Consider the following 17,643-nt stretch of genomic DNA (forward strand, 5'->3'; position numbering starts at 1 on the left):
CTTCTGCTAGCCTTTGAGGATGGGCCAGCCAAGTACTGTATTATTGGATGCCTCCAATCTTGTTCCTGCAAATCATTATGATTGACTTCCAGGACCACATTCCTTTTATTTAAGGGTGGTATAGATTTCTGGTATGTTGTTTGGCTTATGTTCCGTTGGGTACCATCATTCCTCTTGAAATTCGAGGCTTTCTAAGCCACATCATTAGCTCTATTATTTAAGAATCTTGGAACATGAGTTACATTTGCTATTTGAAATTGAGAGAGCAAATGTAATGCGACAACATAATATGGCAAAATGCTTATGCTTTGACACTTGAAAATCCCTTTCACTTGATTAACCACCAATTGAGAGTCCCCAAATATGTCAACTGCATGAACTTGTAATCCAATAAGAATTTCTAGTCCCACTATTAAGGCTTCATACTTAGCTTGGTTATTGGAACAGGTAGGTTCATCCACTCTGAAACCATGTGTGGTTTCTACCCCTTGTGGTGACCTAATCACAATACCAATTCCAGTTAAACCATTGGCCTTTGATCCATCGAACCACATTTGCCATGGCTCAACACTAGCTGTTCCGAGTTCCATTATCTCTTGACTTTCTGTTTGAGATAGATGGTCTACCAAAAAATTGGCTAAAACTTGACCTTTTACTGCCTTTTGGGGAACATATTCTAAATGAAACTCTGATAAGGCTAGGATCCACTTGCCAATTTTTTCCCCCAACATGGGTCTAGATAACATGTACTTAACCAAATCTGTGGTTGCAATTACCAAGACGGTTGTAGGTAAAAGATAATATCTTAATTTCATTGCAGCAAAATACAAAGCAAGACATAGCTTTTCAACAGCTGAATATTTACATTCATAAGAATTTAGAAATCTACTAAGGTAATAAACGGCTTGCTCCTTGCCTTCTTCATTGTCTTGGGCCAAAAAGGCTCCCAATGAATCATCTACTGCAGTTATGTACAACTTCAATGGCTTAACACCCTTTGGTGGCATCAGCACTGGAGGGTTGGCCGAGTAGGCTTTGATACCTTCGAAAGCAATTTGATGCTCCGCTATCCACACAAATTTCTCTTCATCTTTTAGCCTTAATAAGGAAGAAAATACTTTAGTTTTCCTTGCAATGTTAGAAATGAATCTTCGAAGAAAATTAACTTGTCCAAGGAACTTTTGTAATTCTTTCTTACTTGATGGAGGTCTGGCTTCAATGATGGCTTTGGCTTTATTCTGGTCAATCTGTATTCCTTTCTTGTGTACTACATAGCCCAAGAAGTTTTCAGATGATACGCCAAAAGCACACTTAAGAGGATTAAGCTTCAATTTGAACATTCTCATTCTTTCAAAGGCTGCTTCTAGGTGAAACAGATGCTCCTCCATGAATTGGGATTTAACTACAATGTCATCAATATAACACTCTAAATACCCTCCAATAAGGTCATGAAAGATAGTGTTCATAGCCCTCTGATATGTGGCCCTAGCATTTTTTAGGCCAAATGGCATTTTAACCCATTCGAAGGTCCCAATATTCCCAGGACATCTGAATGCTGTCTTGTGAACATCCTCTTCCGCAATGCAGATTTGGTTGTAACCAGAGTGCCCATCCATCATTGATAAAATTTGATGCCCTGTTGAACTGTCCACCAACAAATCTGCTATAGGCATAGGATATTCATCTTTTGGAGTTGCTAGATTTAGGTTTCTAAAATCGATGCATACTCTCATTTTGCCATTCTTCTTAACTACAGGCACAATATTAGATAGCCATTCAACATACCTGGCTGTCCTGATAAAGCCTGCCTTGAGTAGTCTAAAAAATTTTTCCTTAACTTTCTGGATCACTTCTGGACCAATTCTTCTTGGTTTTTGTTTATATGGCTTGAAGTTAGGCTTCATAGGAAGCCTATGTTCCACTAATGACCTATCCAATCCTGGTAGTTCGTTGTAAGACCATGCGAAACAATCTTTACATCTCCTCAGAATAACCAACAACTGGTTCCTGTCAAGAGTATTCAACCAAGCACTTATATAAATGGGTTGTTGTACAAAACCTTCCCCTAAATTTATTTCTTCTAAGGGGTCTTGTATTTGAGTACTTACTGGAACTCCTTCTTTGATTCCTTCTGGCTTCGAAGCAATCTCCTTGCTGCGTTCTATTCCCAGGTTCTTTGATTCAACCTCTTTACCCTCATCATCATAGACAAAGTCTGTCCACAAGGCTTCTTCTTCCTGTATTTCTTGGATTTTTGTTTCTATGTCCAATGCACAGCATTTATCAAGGGTCAAAACTCTGGCTTGTTGCTGCTCCTGTTTGTAGCCAATTATCATGACTTATTTCTCTTGCTCCCGCACTTTTTGGACTATTGACTTTACATCCAATATTAAAAAATTAATTAAAGCCAAAGACCTGGCTTCTGGTGCTTCATCTTGCTACCTATAACTAGGCATCATTGTCATCTTTAACGACCACCTCCTCATCAGCACTCTCCTGGACTAAGTGCTTCAGGTGTGTCACTTCCTCATTAGCCATTACTTCGGCTGAGCCATTAGATTTCATCAGTATACTGAGCGGTGTCACTCCCTTAATATACAATTTGGCTTCTGCGAAGTTGCGCAGGCTATGAAAGGTTGAGGATCTACATCAATTTCCTCCGTCTCCCCATTGCCTAGAGCCATTATCATTTTCTGATGTGAAGAGGAAGGCACACATTTGTTAGTGTGGATCCAATCTCTACCAAGTAAAGCATTGTACTTCGCATTGTAGTTGATGACGAAAAACGCCGTCATGCAGTCCCTGGTTCCCACACTCAGGTTGATGGGTAGAATTCTCTGGGCCATCTGTTTGTCCCCAGTAAAACTAGCAATGGTTGTACTGGTTGGGATCAACCTGGGATTCTTTTTCCCTAATTTCTTCAAGGAAGATTTCGGTAGTAAGCTCACTGCTGCCCCATTATCCACTAAGACTCGGTTTAACTGTATCCCATCGAAGAAGGCCTTAATATACAAAGGCTTAACATGCTGTGTCATAGAATTCGAGGGATATTCAAAAGGATACGAGAGGTTAATACTTACCATTTCTTCACTCTCATACTCAGTTTCCATTGGGGTAACCATTCTGGAATTATCTTGTACCATACTCGCTTGTGAGTCTTCACTAGAGATTAGAATTGGGTCAATTTCTTGCCCCTCTTGATTCTCATCTCTAGCTTGGAATTCATGCGGTAGTATGTGTACCATGTTTACTGATACTGGAGGAAACGAGCCAAACTAGATGGCTGGCTGTACCTATTTCCCCTCTTGGCTACCTTGGTCAATTACCTCAGAAGCATCCTGCATGCTGCATTCTGGCACTTCATTGCTAACAGGTTCCTTCGAATGGTTTTCCTCGACTGGTTTTTCAACCAAAAATGTTTGTTCGGCCATGAAGGTTTCGAACATTTCTTCTTCCGCCATTTCTTTCTTTTGGCTCATGCCAATTTCTTCTTCTATCTCGCTACCACTCTCCATCAGAGCTTTCTCCAATCCTGCTAAGCTAGCCTTCTCTTTGACTTTTAATTCAGAATGAACCTCAGCCAACTGTTCTCTACTACAACCCACCTTGCTTTGTAGAGTTGGCTTTGGAGTGTGGTCTGACTTTGGATTATTCTTTCCTTTGGTCTGGATCAATGAAGAAGTCTCTCTACTTTTTTTCAGGTCTTGCTGGTACTGGGTGTACCTACGCTGAATTTTCCCCCTTTGTGATATGGAAATCATAGGGACCATATCTGGTTCCTTCGTTCTTGGGTGTTTCAGCAATACCCAATTGTTGGGGGCCACCAAAGGAGGCTTAACCATCCTACCTTGGTTTCCAACATTCCTTTGGGCAGACACTTCCCTAGGTTTGTTCTGCATCACAAACCAATCTGGAACTCCAGGTACTCATGAACTTACTGACCCAGATGTTGAGCTGCCCTTTTCTTCCTTCGAGGCCACCTTGGAAGCTGGCTGTGAAGGCAATTGCTTGGCCCTGACCCTAAGCTTTGAGCCTGATTTAGGCCTTCGATGAAGGTGATCATTTTCTATCCTTCGTAAGGCTGGTCTAGGGGGCCAATCTTTGGCTTTGATCCTAAAACCTGAACTCTTCTCCAGTCTTCTTTCAGAATGACTATTCTCTATTCTGTAATAGTTAGGTGGCCTGGACTCATATAAGGGACTTTTGCCTTTAGCATGAATTCTATCAACTGCAGGGTCAACCACTAATGGCTGCTGCCTAACATTAGCCAGATACGACCTTTTATTATAAGCATTGATTGGTTTGGGACGCCTCTGCACATCCTTGTAATATTGCTTCCCATCGATTGGAAGGCCTTTCAACCACTTATAACTCAGTCTGCACCTGGGACACATCCTCTGCATTACGGCTGCCACTAGAGAGTCATCATCCAGTGTTTCTTCATCAGAGTCTTCCCTCTGGTGTGAGAAATCTTGTCCAATAGTTGGTAGATTTCTAGTGTCTTTCTTGATTGCTGTCTGGTTGGCCACATGCATCTGTACATTGACTTCTTCCAATTCTTTCAAAGACAGGTCCTGAAAATCTAGCATAGTGACATTGGCTGCCACCTCTCCAATTTCTGAAAATGGATAACTATCGATCCCCATGGCCTTTTCAGCTTTGGCTGGGAATTTCAAACTCCTTTTCCGAATTTGTTCTTGGATACTGTCTCAAAAAACAACACAATTTTTAGTCGAGTGAGACCAAGAATTATGCCATTTACAATATACTTTTCCTTTAAGTTCATCAAGAGATGGAATTTTAACCCCTTTTGGTAACTTAAGGAAGTTGACCGCAAGAAAATGATCAAAAATGTCATCTGCCTTAGTTAAATCGAAAGAATACTTCCTGTGAAGATCTTTCTTTTTAAACTGCTGGTCAATTGTCGTATCCTTATGAATTAATGCTTCACAGATCATAGGCTCTTTCCCCACAATCTCTGCTGCATCAATCTCATAGTTAGGATCTTTGTAGTATGTCTTCTATGATGCATTATTTCGATCTTGCTCCTCTTCTAGTAATGCTTCATTTCTAGATACTTTGTAAGTCAGTTCCACTAAGTCCCTGAACTCTGTTGAGTCAAACTTCTTTCGAAGCCTGAACTCTAAGCCATTTTGGGTCAATCTTACGAATTCTGGCTCTGGCAAGTTTATTCTACATTTATTTCGAGCCCTTTTAAATTTGGCAATAAACTGAGTAGCCTTCTCTTCAGGCCTTTGACTCAATCTTGCCAAGTCTGCCATGGAAACTTCTGGCTCTGATTGGAAGAATTAGGCATGAAATGCCTCTTCCATTTGTTGCCAAGTCTGGATGGAGCCAGGTGGAAGGTTAATGTACCATACAAATGCTCCCCCAGTTAGAGAGTTTGGGAATAGTCTCAACTTCATATAGTCATGATTGGTAAATTCACCACATTGAGCAGCAAACCTAGCAATATGCTCTACTATTGATTGGTTTTCGTTCCCATAAAAAAAGACAAAATCTGGTATCTTGAAACCCCTTGGGTATTCATGTACCCTGTCAACCCATTCTGGGTTTGGTTTTCTATACACAGGAGTTTGGACCCCCCGAGCCATTGGTCCACACATCTCCCTAACTATATCAGCAATTTGGTCCCTAGGGACCATATTTTGTGCCTGCTGAACCACTACTGGGGGAACAAACACAGGATTTGATGGACAAACTTGTGCTTGTGGTCCTCTTGGTCCATAGGGTGGTACATTTCGGACTGGTTGTCCCTGTGGTACAGGTTGCTGTTGGGGGTGTGGGTAACCTCTTTGAGCTTGTCCTGCGAAGGGACCTACGAAAGGTGCTGGAACAGGTGTTGTATTCCTTCCATTTGTGGGAAAACCTTCCAACCCCCCGGGTATAAATTCGAATAAGGGATTATTGTACCCGCTAGTGCCAGGTATGGCTTCGAACATGAGATTTGGAACCATTCTTATGCCATTTTCTTGTACTGGGCTAGATCCACCAACTTGCATGGCTTCACTATTGAACATTGAGGCATTTTGGCCTGCTATAGGCCCCAAAATGGGTTCGTACCAAGACTGAGGTGGTGGTCTTTCATGACTCTGATTACTAGTTTGACCATTAGAATGTCCATTAACTTGCATAGGCTGTTTATCTCTAGCCAATCTTTGGTGAGGGACATTTACTTCCTTCATGTGTCTTGCATTTGTTGGTTGGTGGTTATTCATTCGATCCAAAAAGGATGTTGCCCACCTTTCCAATGTGTTTATTAATTGCTGTCCCATGGTATCTTCTAGGCCACCCCATGGATTCACTGGCTGAGTAGATGGGACAGTGGATGGTCCAATTCCTTGGTCTCGTCCAATATTACGAACAAATGGTATTTGCTCTGAAGTACTGGTCTGTTCAACCATAGGTTCCGATAAAATAGGAGTTTCCACAGGATGTGTTATCACATTATCCTCTGGATTAGGTATCTCTACCTCTTCTACCACGCCCTCTTCCAAGCATTCGTTTTCTCCTTGTCTCCTACGTCTAGCCATTTTAAATGTGTCCCACGGGGCGTGCCAAAAATATATGTTGGCTTTTGAAGGTTATTTTTGTAATTGTGAGTGTTCCAGCAAGGATCAATTAGTCCTTATAGAATTTTGATTGCCAACCAATTATCAGACGATTGTGTTGTAGTTCTTTCAGCCTCAATGAAGAGGACTTTTATTGGTGGTTTGATTTAGGAGAATTTAAGTACAAGAACAGTTAAATAAAGAGCAATTGAAGTATTTCATTAGTATGAAAAACTTATAGTGATCCAAACTCAGCCTCATAGAGGTTTACAGCGACAATCTACTTGAAACTACTCCTATGAATGAAGTGCAGTGTAGGAATTTAAAGTACAAGAATATAAAGAACAGGAAATATAAAAACTGGAATGAAATATGTAAAGTAAGACTGGTTTTTTGGATCTGACTCTGGACGTTTTTCTAGGGTCTTCCCTGCTATTTATACTCCTCAAAGATGACCATCAAACTGCACTTCAAACCATCGAACTGCTTCTCCGTGATCGTTGATCATGCTGTCTTATAAGTAGTTCCACTATGCCATCACTTGCAGTTAGGCTTCCCTCCTATATTTGAATTTGAATGTGAGTAACCGTTGAAGCCACGTCACCTTGCATCTCTTTGTGGATCCATTGCTACTCAGATCTCATAACAACCAATATTAACTGCCACGTGTACGATCAGGATCGAAGATTTGAATGGTCTCCCCATATTATCTTTACTTTGCTACGCGTCGAATTGTAACTGGCTTGCACAAAACATGTAGCCAACAAATACTAAGTATCATGTTGACAATGCAGGAACACTGATGGAAGACCCACAACGATTTAAATTTTAGTTATACTTTATTTTATTTATTCAGTGAATTTCGAACAAATGTAATAAATTCTTATTTTTATTACTTTAATTATGCAATGTCAATATTTTATTTTTAAATTACCTATATGGTAACAATTTTAAAATTCTTATTTTTATTACTTTAATTTTGCAATGTCAACATTTTATTTTTAAATTACCTATATTTTATGGTAACAATTTAAAAATATGTTTGACATATCATAAATAATTTTTTAAAATTTAATCCCATATATAACACGAGTGATATGCTAATTTTTCATTATTTAAATATGACAAATAGAATAATGATTTTTTAATTTTTCTTATCATTAATTAAAAAAGTTTTTTTTAGCTCCTAACAAACAGCTTAACGACTTTTTATTTTTATTCTTTTGACTTTTATCAAAATTGTTAACTTTTTTTTTTTTTTTTTTTATCATTATCCAAGTTGCTTTTTGTTGATGTGGATTTTTCATGACTCCCATCTTAATTTTGAATCTCACAAATTAAGTTGGCATCTTAAATAAACTTAATTTTCTTTTTTCTTTTAAGAAGTCAAAAATTTAAAGGTTGTTAAATAGTTTGTCATTAGTTAAAAAAACTTAGAATTAGTTTGAGATAAGACTATTTTAATTAAAAAGTCAAAAAGTGAAAAAAATTTAAATTCTTACAAAAAAAAAAAAAATCAAAATTTCATTCATTTTTATTTTATCTTTTTGCACATTTTTTATTTTTATTTTATATAAGAGGTTAAAAAAATATTCTAAAACATATTCAGTTTGTTTGGTTTTGTTTTTCAAAAAACAGTTTTTAAAAAATTTTACTTTTTTATTTTTCGTATTTTAATGTTTTTAATTAACTTTTTAAATATTTTAAGCAATTTTTTTAAAAAATTTAGACACTCCTAACATAAATATACTTAAAAAATATAATATTTATGAAAAAAATCTTTAAAAAATACACTAAATACCAAAAAATACAAAAAAAATGAAAATTTAGTACATTTTCTTGTATTTTTATATATTTATTAATTTTTAAAAATATTTTTTCATGTATATTTTACTATTTAGATACATCTAAGTAAGGTGTATCTAAAAAAGTAAAAAAAAAAATTGCTTAAAATTTAAAAAATATTCACTAAAAACAAAAAATACGAAAAATAAAAAGTTTAATTTTTAAAAAGCTGAATTCAAAAAATTAAAATCAAACATACTGATTAATTTTTTTAATATCATATTTTAATCAAAAAAAACTAAAAAGCTATTCAAAAAGATACTTCCCAAATAGGCTTTAAATCGTCACTTCAACTTTTTTTCATTTAAAAATAATTACTAAAAAGGTTAATTCCAAACAAACTTTAAATAAGTGAGATCCACTTGAAAAGATAGATGATGAAGTCTCTTTCAGGGTAAAGAATTCTCGAAGTTGTTACCATAGAAATTAAAACTTCTTTTTCTTTAATGTACGGGGAGTAAATATCTGTTGTTGCCCGTATTCTTTGTGTCTAAGTTGCGCTTCACTCCAATTGATCTGAAAACACAATGACGATAAGCTACCCGACGGTGTATTGCCGAAAAACCCTTCGACGGTCAAGTTAGTATAGAGAGAGAGAGAGAGAGAGAGAGAGAGAGAAAAGAGATAAAGTGGTAGGTGAGTTGCGATCATAAGATGTTCCAGCCCTGCGTATGGGGGTGCAACATCGTTTATATACCTTTTGCGTACGCCTCTACGTCCATTCGCCTTTGGACGCGTGGACTTGCTCTCCTCTCCTATTTTCCCACGTATCAGTGCAAATACAGCTAAATACCACCTAACAAAACCGCCAAACGGCTTTGGCGCGAACGGATAACACGGTTCCTTACCATCACACCTTGACCACGCCATGATCGTAATGCTCGTTTGGTTTAACTGGAGGATCCCACTGCGACTTAGCCGACCTTCTTAGTTCTGACCTAGAAACTGCCCAGTCAGACTGATCTTTGGAAGACTATGCCCATCTAACTCAGCGGAGCGAATATGATTAACCGGGCAGACGATCTCAGGTTGCTTCGACTGGACCGGACTTGGGCCCTGACCGAGCATACCAAGTATTCGTTTGAACTTAGCTCAGTCTAACTGCGCTTGACCCAGCTTAGCTCGGTCCAGTGTCAATTTATGAAATCGCCCTCTCAATTGCCCTTTAATTCCACCTGCGCCAGCGTGATTGGGATTACCTTCTCTAGCCAAGACCGCTAGTCTACTCAATTGGCATCCTCAACATACTCGCCGTGCTGATTTCCTTGCTTGGCTCCATCACTCGCTCGGTCAATGTTTTGACTTTTCTGTCTGTCTCTTCAGTACTAACACCGGTTTTATCACAGACACGTGTCATTTGCTCATTGGCCTTGTGCTGCTAACCTAGCCGCCCCACGCTGTCTTCTCAGTTTCAAATTTTGGTGCCTTTTCTCCCCTTATACATACATTGTTCGCCCCTTCAAATCTCTCCCTTCTTTGTTTATCCTCTTACTTCGACGATCCAGCAACCCAGAGCCACAAAGTAACCACCCTCATTTTCTACATTTCTTGCCTCTGTATCTCTTGCCTACATCGAAGCATCTCTCTGGTGGGCTTGGTCTCGCCATCAACGTGTCGGAGCACCTCCCTGCTTGGAACTCCGATCCTCACTCCCAAACTCGTAAGTATTTTGAATTCCCTTTCTCATTCATATTGTTTTTTACGTTTTTTGGGCTTGTCACGTCTTTAAATTCAACCTCCTTAGATGAGTCTGAAACACGATGATAGCAGACCTTAGGCTTTGAATGGAGTTAGTCTGGGGTGTGATCTCAAAAACTATTTTTGCCCCATTTTCCTTCCACACTATTTATCATCTTCTGCGATAAAACAAGTGTGAGTTTGGAATTGACCAGGTTAGAAATCTCCGTTTGATCCAAAATTATGCCTTGACCAAGCAAGTCTCCTGTTTGTAAATCCTGGGGGCAAAGCCGGGATATTAAATGCGAGGAACCGCTCTACCGTGCTAATATCTAGTCTGCTCGAGTGACCGAGCAGAAGTGACCGAGCTGAAATCAAGCTCGTTTGCGCGCCCACGCTATCACTTACACTTAGTTTTTCACTGCAGTGTCCTAGGGGACCAGACACACTACACGGGCTCTCAAAGACCGAGTAGCCACTGTGCAAAACTTAATCAAACCAATTCTGCTGAGCTGAACAAGCCAGTCCTCCATGGAGCGCTACCGCTTCCTTGTAGACATGTCGAGCGCCCTGGCTTGCGTTTCACGAGGAGTACGACGTCTCCATCAATATACACTTGGAGCTTAGTGAAGAGGGCATAAATTCGTCGGGCAGATTAGAGTTTTGCCCCTTCACCGTATTAAGCATGGTCGAGAGAGGGTTGCGCTTCCCAGTGCAGCCTCTCATGTGTGAATTCTTGATACGAATCGGGCTAGCTCCCACTCAAGTATCCACCAACACCTTTAGAATCATAAACGGCATGGCCGAGTTGAACCACCGGCTTGGTTTAAATTTGGGCCTAGCCGAGATCTTGCGTCAATACACGCTCGGCTAAACAAAGGACGGCTTCAACTACTACTTGAAAATAAGGCCGGGCAGGGAACGATTAGTGACCGGTACGCCGGACAAGGACATGAACGATGATGATTTTTTCTAGGTGTCCGATAACTATGAAACAACTGATGTGCTCGGTTGATACATCAGCAAGAACTTCGGTTCTTCTTGTAAGCCCATCTTCCCAACTGATTTATTTTGTCAGAATTGTTTGTGCTGAGCATTTTTTTTTTTTTACAACTATCGAAGAATTGCAAGCCAACTATGAATATCCTAATGAAGAGACAATCAGGGTCGTGCTAAGATACTGGCACCGAGATGCCACGATCTCCTTGGTTACGTCCCCACCTATCGTTACTCAGCTCCTTATAGGAGCAAGGTGACAAACTTCTTCCGGGCTCCTTTTCCTTTGCCTGACCTAACTTTACAGACGTCCCTCTAATACGGTTGATCGAGGAAGAAAAGATGACAAAGAGGAGCCGGATCAAGATCTTAGTCACTGTTACCTCAACCGAGCTGCCGAGCGTTCCTCCAGCTCCATCCGTTGGTCAGAGTTCAGGAATCATGCTTGCCCTTGCTTCCACGGTTGTGCCTCTTGCTGAGTCTCGCCGAGCTGGCAAGTGAGCTTGGTTAACTGATCCATCTACCGAGCTTGTGGCCGAGTTAAGCACCGCGCAATGGTGCATGAAGCTGAGCCGACTCCACCATAGAAGTCGGAGTTCAAACACCGGGGCAAGGAGATCCCGGCAACTGTGTCTGTCAAGGGGGACAAGGAGCACCTCTTGGCCTTCGACTTATAAAAGGCGTTGCTGCTGCCGAGCGATATGCCCGGGAGCGATCATGTTCCTGACACCCGGCTCGTGAAATCAGCTGTCAAATCTATGACTAGGGTACATTTCGAAATCTTATCAAGTCCCTGCTCGGTTAATCCTCTTCCTTTGGCTAACCCTCTTCTTACCTGTTACAGGCCAATAAAAAACAACACATGGTCATGGACTGCATTGTCAATCTGCGCCATAAAGTCACCGAGCTGAGCAACGCTAGTAAAAACGTCTCGGCTGAGCATGGCCGAGCTAAGGCCTCTCTTGAAATTGCCAATGCTGACAATACCAGATTTCTTAGCCAGCTTGGTAGGGCTGACCAAGAGAGGGACGCTCTGAAGGCCGAGCTAGAACCTGAAAAGCAAGCGAGGCGGAACGTTGTAGCTGAGGCTAACAACTTCGGTTTCAAGGAGGCTAAAGACAACTATATCAAACAAGTAGAAGCTACCAAGGACATCTACTTCCAATCTGTTTGGAAGGCTGCTTGTGAGAGACTTGGCCAAGGATCTGAGATCGAGGTGTTCGCCTTTCCTTCTCCCGCCTTCCTACCGGTCTACTTGGTACCTTATGCCAATGAGGTCTTTAACTCTTTGCAAGAGGAGGTAGAAGAAGAGGTCGAGGATGGAGTAGGCCAAAGGGAGACCAGCGATAAGGAAAAAGCTGTTGTGGTCGACTTGGAAGCCGCGACGGAGGGGACCGAAGATGAGTTTACCGACCTTTGCCCACTAGCGTAGGTGTTAATACTCAATCTTTTTTATTTGAACTTTTGTAACCGGGCTATAAGCCCCTCCTTTTGTACTTAAAATTTCAATCAATGAAAGTTTTTAGCAACTTATCTTGAAATTTTGTATGTTGTCTTTCTTAAAACCATGCAATGCGTGCCGGACAAAGTGGAACATAACATGACATCTCGGTCCTAAGAAAGTGGAACATAATATCCCGCCTTGTTCAGTGCAAATGGCCTTGACTTGTGACCGCATAAAAGCATCTCGGCTAAAACACTGAGTTCATCGACTCTATTGACCGAGCTAAATCATCTCGATTAAAAGAACAGAGTTGAACACTTCATCGACTCAATGCCGAGCAAAATCATCTCAGCTTTGATTCTAGAGTTAAACAATTCACTAACTCAATTGACCGAGCTAAATCATCTCGGTTAAGAGAGCAGAGTTGAACAATTCTTCAACTCTATTGCTGAGCTAAATCATTTCAGCTTCGATCCTAGAGTTGAACAATTTGCCAACTCAATTGGCCAAGCTAAATCATCTCGGTTAAGAGAGCAGAGTTGAACAATTCTTCAACTCTATTGCTGAGCTAAATCGTTTCGGCTTTGATCCTAGAGTTGAACAATTCACCAACTCAATTGACCGAGGTAAATAATCTCGGTTAAAAGAGTAGAGTTGAACACATCATTAACTCTATGCCGAGCTAAATCGTCTCGGTTAAGAGTGCAGAGTTGAACACTTCATCAATTCTATGCCGAGCTAAATCATGTCGGCTAGGGCAGCTGCCCCTTGTTCATTGCACAATCCATCAATCAAACGAATTGACTGTGTACAGTAACTCTTCACTGTTATGTTCAAGAATTTACAAGGTGACGAGAAGAATTACATTGGTAAATCGAGGGGAATGGTTGCCCCTTTTAAAAAATTACAATGAAAGATGGAAACTAAAAATAAAACAACTTCAAATTGGCTGCGTTCCACGGTCGTGGTATATCTTTGCCATCCAAGTCTTCCAGATGGTATGCCCCTTTGCTCGCCAGACTGGTGATCTTGTAAGGCTCTTCTCAGTTTGCCGCGAGGTTTCTTTCGCCCGGTACCAGGGTGTTGTCCATCACCTTTCTCATAACCCAGTCCCCAACTTTGAACAGTTTGGGACGAACCGTCTTGTTATACTTCCGGGATGGTTCTTGTTGATATGTTGCGACATGGATCAAGGCCTTTTCTCAGTGCTCTTCTGCGAGGTCAAATTTTAAGGTGATGGCTTCAACGTTCAAGTCGGGCTTGAAATTTTTGCTGTGGACGGTGGGCATACCGATCTCCAACGGGATGATTGTCTGCATACCATATGCCAAAGCGAATGATGTCTCCACAGTCCAGCGTCTTGGTGTTGTTCGGTAAGCCCAGAGAACATTTGGCAGTTCCTCAGCCCACTTGCCTTTGGCTTTCTCCAATCTCTTCTTCAGCCCATCTAGAATGGTCTTGTTTGATGCTTTGACTTGGCCGCTGGACTGAGGGTAGGCGGGGTGGAATTATAGAATTCAATCTTTAGTTCCTCACAAAATCCTCTGAACAACCGTCCATCAAATTGAGTGCCGTTGTCGGAGATCAAAGCCTTGGGGACACCAAACCGTGTTTCTACATTCTGCCAAACAAATTTCTTCACATCATTTTCTTTAATTGTCACCAAGGGCTCGACTTCAACCTACTTGGTGAAGTAATCCGCCGCAGCTATAAGAACTTGCGATTGCCCGGCGTGGTTGGGAGTGGTCCCACTATATCAAACCCTCACATTGCGAAAGGCCAAGGACTTGTAAGAAGAATGAGCTCTTTTGCCGGCTGATGAATTTGGTAGGCGAACTTCTGGCACTTTTCACATTTCCTCACATATTCTGTGCGTCTACCTACATGCACGGCCACCAGTAGCCTTGCGAAATAGCACGGTAGGCCAAAGATCTCCCGCCGATATGGCTCCCACACATTCCTTCGAGGATCTCGTACAAAAAAACATCGGCTCTATTTGGGTGAACGCACCTAAGGTATGGACCAGTGAATAACTTCTTATACAAAATGCTGGATGGAGAGAGCCAAAACCACTCAGACTTCACCCGGACTTTGTGTGCTTATTTTTTTTTGGTCGGCAGGATCCGTTCTTTTAGGAAAAGAATGATAGGGTCCATCCAAGAAAGACCATGCTCGGTGCAGAATACTTCCGTCTGCTCCGAGTCTTCAATGCTAAGTCTTGGGAAGAACTCAAGCAGGAGAGGGATGGGAGTTGATTTGTTAACCATGGAAGCTAGGTCGACCAACTCATCTGCCCAACCATTATCTTTACGGCCAATTTGTTGGACTCTTATTGCTTGGAATTTCTAGATGTGTTCTCTCACTAAGGTTTGGTATTTGGCCATTCTGTCATCTTTGGCTTCATACTCTTCAGACACCTAGTTTACAACGAGTTAGGAGTCGCTGTAAACCATCAGCTCGGATGCGTGCAATTGGAGCGCGCTTTTTAGTCCAGGTAGTAGTGCTTCGTACTCAGCCTCGTTGTTTGATGCTAGAAACCCGAGCATGATGGAATGTTCAATAGTTAGTCCATCCAGAGAGACCAAGACTACTCCCAGCCCGGCTCCATGCGTGTTTGAGGCACTGTCTACAAAAAGTTTTCATATTTCGCCGATGAAGTGCTTCCAACATTCTGCAGGGTCTTGTGATGTTTCGAGATTCAAGTGGTCAAAATTACTCGGCTGCTTGGCTACTTCCGTGACAAGCATGCCTTCATTCCTTTTTGGCAATGCGGGGTTGAATCCAACAAGTTGCCCGATTATTTCCAAATCCAACTGCGTATCACTATTCTGGCGTGGGTTTTCAAGCGATGGGTCTGCAGACGAGCGCGCAACTTCTGCGTCACCTTCAATGTTTAGTTGGCTGGGAGGATGTGCAATTTTTGCCGTGCCTACCTCCCTTAGCCCGGTTGAACTGGTAAGATCCATCAGGCAAACCGGGTGAATTCCAGGCGAGAATTCCACAACGTAGTCAGCCAATGCTTGGGCTTTGATGGTGGTTCGGGGTTGAAACTTGACGTCAAATTGCCCCAACTCGATTGCTCATTTCAGAATTCAGCCAAAAAAGTCCGCCCGCTCAAATAAGGCTTTCAAAGGGAACTCAGTCAGCACCATGATCGTGTGAGCATGGAAGTAATGTGTCATCGATGTAAGCCTCCATCGTGCGACCAAGTAGTAGGGCGAACATCTTGGTCACCATCCTCTGGAAGGTCGCCCCGGCATTTTTCAAGCCAAAAAGCATGACTCTGTAGCAGAACAATCCCCTCGGTGTTGTGAAAGAGCTAATCTCCCAGTCAGGCTTATGCATGGCGATCTGGTGATAACCGCAATATGCATCCAAGAAATTGAGTCGGTTGTGTCTAGCTATAAGGTCCACTAGCTAGTCGATTCTGGGCAAAGGAAAACTGTCTTTAGGGCAAGCTTGATTGACCGTCTTGTAATCGACGCAGACTCGCCATTTCTCATTCTTCTTTGGCACCATGACCATGTTAGAAACCCACCGAGGGTAGTGCACTTCTTGGATTGCCCTTGCTTCAAGCAAGTTTTTGAGCTTCTCTGCCACTACCTCAGCGTGATAAAAGGTTGATCTCCGTGTTCTTTGAATGACAGGCCGAGCATCTGGGAAGACATTGAGTTGGTGGCAAATAAAGCTAGGATCAACGCCAGGCATGTCGTAAGGCGTCCATGTAAATACTTCAATATTCGCTACCAAGAACTCCACTATCTCCAGCCGTTCTTGTGCGATCAAGTTGGATCCCAATAGAAAGAACTTGTCTGGATTGTCTTCGCTGATCCGTACCTCCATCAAATCTTCAACGGCCTTTTTTTCGGCTATAGTGCTCACATCATCTAGGACACTTTGATCTTCCGGACCTTCAATCATTTGCACGAAGCCTTTGGCTGCTCGGCTCCCATTCACGGCCACGAAACACTGCTTGGCATTGACCTGGTCACCCCAAATCTCTTCAATCACCCCCGTAGTAGAGGAGAACCTCATAACTTTGTGGTAGGTCAACGCCACAGCGTGCATGGCGTGAAGCCATCCCCTGCCTAGGATCAGATTGTATATGGAGGGCACCTTCAACACCCAAAACTCTACTTGTTTGACCACAAATCCGGCTTTGGCGGGTAGAATTATTTTTTCCATAGGCCACTCTGGTTGCGAGTTGAAACCAACCAGTGGCAAAGTTGCCGAAGCCAAATCTATATCTCTTAGTTTGAGCTGTTTGAAGGCATTGTAGTACATGATCTCGACCGAACTACCTTGGTCGATCAAAATGCGCTGAACATCAAAGTCCCTAATGCGAAGATGGACTACCATAGCATCATTGTGCGGCATTTGAATGCACTCAAGACCCCGACTTGAAAAGCTGAGCACATTTTTCTCATCGGTCTTGTTTCTTTTGACTGTGGGCTGGACTGACAAGACTTCCCTCATATGTTCCAACTTTTTAATCATACCTCTGAGCTCGTATATCCGCACTGGCTCGATGATACCATGGATCACATTGACTATTCCTTGGCGGGGCTTCTAGGGCAGCTAAACCATTTGGCTCAGCCAGAGCATGGTGTGCGACTTTGACACCCCCGTCGATGTAACGGTCTAAGTGACTAGCGGGGACCAACTCTTCCAAGTGTTGCTTCAAGGGAAAACAATCCTCTTTATGGTGCCCTCGCTTACCATGAAAGCTGCAACGATATTGCAGATTGAAGCCATTCCGTGCATTGCCTAACTTAGCCGAAAATTGGACGTACAACTTATTGCAGATTTGGCTAAGGATATGGTAAATTGGGATCTTGAAAACCGTGGTGATACCTGTTCGGGCGTTCAACTTTCTATCCGCATCTGCCATGGCATCACGGGGATAATCAGCTTAGTCGTTGCGGTGACCTTTACCCCGGTTTCTATGATCCGGACCACGGTCTAATTCTCTTACGGGGTCACTTGGACAATTTGCCTTCTATCCGACCGTGTGAACTTTTCCAGCCACTTTTTTGTCCGTTGCCACCGGATTTGCCTTCGCGGTGGCCGCGGTCGTATCATCCTCTACTCGGATGTGCTCGTTTATGT

At 42.0% G+C, this 17,643-nt stretch overlaps 1 protein-coding gene across 1 annotated transcript; it reads right to left on the bottom strand.

The window, feature by feature from the left end:
* Positions 1 to 15,951: 15,951 nt before the first annotated feature.
* Positions 15,952 to 17,010, bottom strand: LOC145803789 (uncharacterized). The gene has a single exon (XM_082897136.1). It carries the CDS (start codon positions 17,008 to 17,010, stop codon positions 15,952 to 15,954), a length of 1,059 nt encoding a protein of 352 aa, XP_082753262.1.
* Between the last annotated feature and the right edge of the window lie 633 nt (positions 17,011 to 17,643).

The sequence above is a fragment of the Camellia sinensis genome, chromosome 12, assembly GCF_055761805.1.
Source record: "Camellia sinensis isolate YWXY chromosome 12, ASM5576180v1, whole genome shotgun sequence".
NCBI classification, from domain to species: Eukaryota; Viridiplantae; Streptophyta; class Magnoliopsida; order Ericales; family Theaceae; genus Camellia; species Camellia sinensis.